Source organism: Sinocyclocheilus rhinocerous, unplaced genomic scaffold (genome assembly GCF_001515625.1).
Source record: "Sinocyclocheilus rhinocerous isolate Xijiao unplaced genomic scaffold, SAMN03320098_v1.1 scaffold1256, whole genome shotgun sequence".
Taxonomy (NCBI): Eukaryota; Metazoa; Chordata; class Actinopteri; order Cypriniformes; family Cyprinidae; genus Sinocyclocheilus; species Sinocyclocheilus rhinocerous.
The window spans coordinates 1,414,499-1,422,326 of NW_015646445.1; the positions used below are offsets into that span (position 1 = coordinate 1,414,499).

Here is a 7,828-nt window from a genome sequence, read left to right on the forward strand (position 1 = left end):
AGAGAGAGACAGAGAGAGAGAGAGAGAGAGACACAGAGAGAGAGAGAGAGAGAGAGAAAGAGAACAAGGTCCCGAAACTTCTGGTTAAAAACTTCAATTTTGCACTTTTTAAAACTGAAATTATTATACTATTTGAATATAATCAAATAATTGTTTTAAATAATTTGTTAATTCTATTATTATTCTATTAATGTAATTTTAACTTTTTATTAATTATAGTTTTTGTTAAACATACAGTACACGTGCTCCAGCTTGTAGTGAACTCTTCATATGTTGCAATGTGTATTGCAAACAGTAGCCTATTGGCTGCAAATAGATAGTATTGCTTCCTCATTTCTAAGTGTATATGTGTGTGTAATATTTTACACATAGCCTACATACATACATACATATATACATGAACGAGGAAACCATTTATCATAAGAGGCAACACTATTTGCAGTACACAACGCAAAATGCATGTGCATATATGCTCAAGAAACAGTTCTTATTATCAATGTTGAAAACAGTTTCTGTTGCTTAGTATTTGTGTACAAAGCAAACAGGGACACTCTACCATTCAAAAAATTTGGGTAAGAATATGTCACATAAAAAAAAAAGAAGAAAAAAAAAAAAGAAATGAATACTTTTATTCAGCAACAGAGAAACCTTTAGTTTTAAGCTAGTTACTCAGCGGGCATCTGAGAAAATAGCTGCTAGGCGTGTTATAATGAAAGGCAATTAGCATACAAGTACAACTTCTTCCGAGTCTAAATGGGGAAAGATCAAACATTTCTCCAAACATTTAATAAATTAGTTCAAATGAGTATTAAATTATAATGGTAAATTGTCTTTTTCAGACTGTACAGTAAATCACACACATTTGAGAATAAATCGACAGATGGCAAATCTATCAAGAAGGTGATTGGCTCTTTAAGCTGAAAGGTGGGACTTCCACTTCTATACACCTTAATAAGGTTAGACGACACATTGAATTTAACACAAATGAAGACAAGGCTGTAAGAGATAGACTTAGAGATAGACTAGCCAAAAATGTAATATAGTGCTATCCTGATATGTTCTACAACCACTACATTAAGCATTACAGTTTCTCCCACTTAAATTCTTACAAGTGGTCCGTCTCCTCCTCCTTATATTGTCTAGTGTGTAAATCACCTCTGAAGCTACACCATCACAAAGAAACTTTCCTCTGGCTAAGTACCAACGGTTCCACATTCCAGCTTTCAATGCGATCCAGCTCCTGTACTACACTAGAATCTAGGCTTCTACATCTAGAACAGTGAGGACACATATCGAAACACCAAGTCTCAGCTCAGCGTAACAGACATGCATCAAAACTGCTAAAGGAATCTAAGTGTAAAGAACAGGACGAAAGTGCACTCAGCATGCCAACTCTAACCTCTTTATTTAGCGGTTCATCTACAGACAAGCCAGACTTTTCACACTTCGGTCTTCTGCATTTCTCAGTGCTCGTTCTGTTGCATAACTATGAGAAATCATCTCATATCAGACTGAGCAATGTGCAGTACTTCAAATATGCAGACTTCTCCTTTCTCAGACTCTATCCGTCATAGTTTCTGGCTGTTGAATACTAATTCACAACCTGAGCAGATCCCTATCGTCAGACATCTGAGCCTGCGGTGAAATTACAGCTCGCCCTTTCAGTCTCTCAGCTGCTATTAGACAAAGTGAGCGTTTGAAGCATATGCCACATTCTGTAGGGCATAAATTGTACAGGGGGCTGTGCAATATTGAACCAATTTCAGCTTAAAAGGCCAGAAATGCCTTGAGTAGGCAATCCAGGAGAAAGATCTAATCAACCTGGTACAAAAATCGGTTGCACAAAAAGCTGCACATTGCTGTGTGTGAATTCAAGGTTATTCTCAATTTTCGGTGCACTAATCTGGGATGTTCTGTTAATAGTAATGTGCAGTAAGTGAAGTATCCTTCAAGCTCAAACGAAGCAGGCCTACCGTGTGTTTCTCTCTTTAAAGTTTGAGAGGCATCGATTCATGTTTGTTTCAGCCTCAGATCACAATACGCTAGAAGTTGTTTTTATACAATAACTATTAAGTGTTTTCATGCACTATTCAACATCTACATGCAAATCAATAAACTGAGAAAATACACCTGCGATTTAAAAAAAAAAAATCTTAATTTTATCTGTAAAAGAAAACATGCCTAATAATTCTGCACATTATAATATAAGGAGTTTTTCACTTCCAGCCTTCATGGACAATTATATATCACTTATAACTGGTTAAATACAAAATTAATAGTAGTTATTAAGATTGATGTGGTTTGGAATTGGTCAAATGTGCTTGGAAAAAAAAATCATCAGAATATCAACGTGCCTAATAATTATGCATGCGGTGTATTAAGCCTTGTTTTCAGAGATTGCATCTTTAATATCTTATGCAGTGTTGCTTCATCTTGTTCAATATATTTTGTTGAATTATATAAAAAAACACTCATTAAGAATAAGCTGTTTTGCAGTGCAAGTAAATGTCTTCACTGTCATTCTGTCAGCAATTATTCATAATTTTTTTAATAACGAGGCCTGAGAAAAGCTGTTAAAGTTGGGGAAAAACATGTAATTCAGTCAGATTGCAAGTGAAGTGTGCAATTTCTGTGCCATTAGAGTCATCCCATTCACAACAGAACTGCAAGGATATTATCTGCAATTATTTTGCACAATTAATTAACGTTTTAAAGGAGACAGAGTGTTTTAGCTTTTTTTGAAAGAAAAACCACCTAAAAATGGCTTACTTATAGTTGTCTCTGCAGCAAAGACAAATGACACACTTTAGCTTTAAGAAGATTGTGTAAAGTTAGACACTTGTATCTAATCTGATTTGCCCTTTAGCTGGTGCTTTTGTAACTCAAGCAGAAGCTTACAGTAATTACAGAGAGGACAGAGTAACTTGAGGTTAAGTGTCTAAGGCACAATGGCAATACTTAATAGATCAATGAGAAAAAAAGTTAATATTTAAATGCTTTGATGAATCTGTGTTTAAGTGTGATCACGGGCTGTTCAGAGACAGAAATCAAGCCGAGCTGTGCATCAAAAGCCCAGACACGCTGATCAGAGACATGCTGTGTGTGTCCCTCTGCATCTCTGCAGCGTGGAAACAAACACACACACACACACACACCAGCGGCCCATGCGCATTCACAGTCTCTCCCAGTCCAGATGGCTGCTTTGTGGAGTGCCTTCCGCTCTGCAATTACAGCGATATAAAAATGGTTTTCATTTTTCCCCATTATTTCTGATCAGAGAGGGAAACGGAGCTGCCAGCGGGTGTATGAGAGTCTGATAGATGCCCACGCGGGCTAGAACACCCTGCATTTAAACACGCTGCCAGTGAGAGTGAACGCACAAAGGCCTGTGTCAGACAGAGATCCCACCTGGAGAGAAGCTGCTTTATATGCACTGGGCTACAGAGATGGAGAAGTCTTCAGGGGAGGGTAATCAGATGGCTCTGGGAGGAGGCAAGTGACAGACACGGGATGAACCATGCTCTGTCTGTCCATTTTGCTTTAGCTCTGGCCTGATAATATTCTATCTCTCCTCGTGGTGTCAGAAAGCTGTCCTTCTAGAAAACTCTGTATGAGTGACAGAAGACAGAGTGAGGAAGGAAAGAAGATCATGGGTTGGAGTTATGGCCTATAGCTGTGAGCACCAGGGGTGTAGTAACCACTATAACTACACTTTCAGAAAGTTTGTCACAGACAATTTGAGCAGACAGAATGATTGCTAGACAAAACAACAGTACGGCACACACACACACAGACAGACAGATTGTTCACCACATACATTTTTACATGTCATTTTCTTTCTGTCTTACTAAATAGGTTTATCTTTAATGATACTAATGCGTTTATTTCATAGAAGTTGTTGGAATATTCAAGGTCTTCATTCTTCGACATTTGGTCCTAAAAGCACACACCCAGGTAGGGTTGGGTATCGTTTGGTTTTTTTTCGATACTGGTGCCAAATCGATACTTTAAAAATGGTTCCGGTGCCTAAACGGTGCCTGAACCGATACTTATTAAAAAAATGAATAAATAAAAATTCCCCAAAAAATAATGAATTGGCCATTACACTATAGACACATGATGTCTGTTTCATTCATACTGGACGCCAGAGGGCGCCCTCGCACAGAAAATCCACATATCCAGTCACAGAAGTAGCGAAACTCAGGAAATCCCTTATATGGACAAAGGCATCGCTATTATAGCTGTAAGTTAACCGAGTAAACAGAACATATAAATGTTTTGAATGATAAAACAAGGACAATAAACACTCGCCTGCGACAATATAGTTTATCTGTTTTATTCAAGCCATCTGGTATTTTTATTAATTAAGTATATTTATAATCCATTGCTAATCGATGTGTTTTTTTTAAAGTAGCCTATGGAACATACTTTCTGCCTCATTCTGTGACAAGAAGCCTCATCAGATCACAAAAGGAAGCATTTGACTGGTGTTGTGGAGTAAAAAGGTTATAATGTTCTCTTTTGTTGGACAACAGGTTTAGAAATGTGAATACAAGGGAAGTTTAGCTTTAGGCATTGTAATTTAAGCATGTTTAGCTTAGTTAACGGAAGGCTACCTGCTGCCATCAGAGCAAGTGTAATTACCGCATTCACGCGCTCCTCGGATGCTCTCATTTCATCGAGTTGTGCTTTTAAGTCAGAATGGTACCGGGTTTCGGTACCCAACCCTACACCCAGGAATTCTAAAAATTAACAAAGATGCTGACATTCTAATTCTCACTGAAACCTGGTGTCAAAAGGATGCGCTTACCTACTGTCCCTCAGGCTACTATGAAGTGATTGTGCCCTCAGTTAAATTAAGTGCAGTCCATCATGGAAGAGACTCGGGATGAATTTCACTGCTGGTTAAAACTAAACTGAAATTGACATTTCAACCACTGATACGTATCTCTGTGCTATCTACATTCCTCCAGTGGAATCCCCTTAGAATATCTGAACAACATCTACACAGACATCAGCCATTTCCAGGCCCAGACATAAACATGTCTTTGGCCAAAACCCCCCGAGTCTCACAAAAAACCCACCAAGAAACAATCTTGACCAAACAGTAAATAAAAACGGTACAGAGTTAGTGCAGCCCTCAATTCTGAAGAACTAAAACATCTAATCACTACATTTATTAGCAAAAAATAATAATAATTAAACAACTAAAGATGTGGCTACAAATGAAATCAATTACATATTTCAAAAAGCTGCATTTAAAAGAAAGGCGAAAAATATAGTTAAAAAAAAAAAAACACCAAAAGGTGAAAAATGGTTTGACTCAGACTACAAAACATTAAGAAAACAAATTATCAAACCTAAGAACCAAACAATGCAGACATAACATAAGAACTGAATTCTGCTCCAAAATTAAAACAATACAAAGACACAATTAGAGAAAAAAGAAACACCATCTGACCAAAAGTGACCACAAGAAATAAAACATTCAATAAATCATAATCAGTTCTGGGATATGTGGAATAATCCGAGCACAACAATACCACAAGACTTACCAATAACAAGACAGAAACATTTGAATGAAATATTTTGAAAATGTATATGAAGAAATCCCACCAAAACAACTAAATGAACATTATAATCAGATCAAACAAAGTCTACAAACTTATGAAAACACAATTAAAAATAATCAAAACCCACTTGACTTTCCAATTATACAAGGAGAATTGACAAAAAAAAAAAAAAACCTCAAAAGTCAAAAATGTAAAAAAAAATCTTGTGGTCCTGACAGCATTCTAAGGTGCAATGCTGAAACACAGCACACCTGAGCTTCAGACAGCTGTGCTCAAATTATTCAACTTTTTTTATTACCCCAATTCACAAGAGTGGAGATCAACAGGACCCTAATAATTCTGGAGGCATGTGTGTGAGCAATAATCTGGGGAAGTTATTTAACAGTAGAATTGTAAACTTCCTTAACGAACACAATGTCCTGAGACCAAGTCAGATTGGCTTCCTTCCAAATCACAGAACTAAAGCCCACAATTACACCCTACACCCCCAATCAATAAACACGTGAAACAGACCAAAAATGGAAAAACATTTGCATGCTTTGTTGATTTCAAAAAATCATTTGATTCTATTTGGATTATATTATATTACAGATTATATTACAAACTTTTACAAAGTGGACGGTAAAGTTTATGACATAATAAAATCTATGTATTCAAACAACAAATGTGCAATACGAATTGGCAATAAACATATTAAATTCTTCACCCAGAAGAGCAACCCAGGGCAACCTGTTCAACATTTATATTAATGAAATAGCGGAGCAGGTGGAACAGTCCACTGCCCTGGACTCACTCTACAAGACAAAAACATCAAGCTTTTGCTGTACGCAGATGATCTGGTGCTGCTGTCATCCACTCCACAGGGACTACAGCAGCACCTAGACCTGCTGAGCTACAACTCACAGACACAAAAAGAGCTGCTTACCCTGAGAGCAAAGAGTGTGTGCTCACTGTAAGACAGGACAGAGACGCACTTCCTACTTCACTGCCACAAATGTAAATCAATAAGAGACCTGAACAAATTCACAAGCATCATACAGAACTTTACAGCCATGACTGAAGAGGAACAGATAAAGATAATATTAGGAGAGGGACAGACAGCAGCAGTGGCTGCGAGATATGTATAGATGTGCCAGAGCCTGAGAGACAGCAGGAGAATGTGTGTACTGTGTCTGACCTCAGTGTGTTTCCCTACTGTACACCACAGTGACCCTCAGTATGTGTGTGTTTTTATGTGTAAAACACTGTGGTATCAAATGTTCCTGTTCTAATTTGTTACACAGTTTATTTAAGTGTAAATTATGTTGTAATGGTTTTTTCTATTATTTTGATCTTTTCATGGTCATTTATTATGTTTTTTGCACATATATTCTAAGCTTTGGCAATATTGTCTTTTGTTTACAGTCATGCCAATAAAGACATTTTCAATTTAAATTTCTAGACAGAACAACAGCTAGACATTCAGACAGACACACAAACAGACTGATAGATACAAAGACAGAGCAACAGACAGACAGACAGACAAATAGACAGATAGATAGACAGATAGATAGATAGATAGATAGATAGATGAGCTTTGGTGCTCATGTTGGCAACATGAGTTCAAATGAGGCTTGTGGCATTTTCCGATCCCATTTTCTCCGCTTCAAACCTCCTCATCCTGTACTGTCTGTAGTATCACTATCAAGAAAAGCTACAAATAAGCCAAAACAAGAAAGAGAGAAAACGGATACAGGAAGCGAGAGATGGTTATTTTTGTTCTTCTTGGTCATTAACAGCATGCTGTGCGGCTTAACCACAGCTCTAGACCAATAATCTGTCAGACGCTGATGTACTGCTGTCACATTCATATGCACACACCTCACTGGACCCTTCCAGAAACAGCAGACATTCAGCAATACCTGCGACGGCCACATTAATCCGGTCAACACCGGTCAAAGCCGTCAACACTCAGGAACAGGTATAAGATCACATTGGTTTTGAGCGCCGCTGCTCTTGTCCATCAAGCTATCACTTAGCCTGCAGAAAGAGATGACAGACTCACTCGTTTGCTCCTCTTGGAGTATGTGTTCTTCAGCAGACGATCTTTCACCCGCTCCTGGTCTCGCCCCATGCTGGTGGCCAGATTGCCGAAGCCGTTCTCGTCTATGTCAGGGGTCACGTTCTCCTCGGCCTCCTTCTGTTGTTTGACTACAATCTCCTCCCATTTCTTCTTTTCCATTTTAACCAAAACATTCTTGTTCTGACGGGGGGGG

General features: G+C 38.0%; 1 protein-coding gene across 1 annotated transcript in view; it reads right to left on the reverse strand.

The window, feature by feature from the left end:
• The window catches only part of LOC107707821 (fibrosin-1-like protein), a gene marked incomplete at its 3' end in the record, with an annotated part of 343,126 nt that overhangs the window by 253,415 nt on the left and 81,883 nt on the right, over window positions 1-7,828 (reverse strand). Inside the window, exon 2 of the mRNA XM_016511913.1 lies at window positions 7,618-7,815. Coding sequence (XP_016367399.1) covers window positions 7,618-7,815 — 198 coding nt within the window. The remainder of the gene's footprint in view (window positions 1-7,617; window positions 7,816-7,828) is intronic.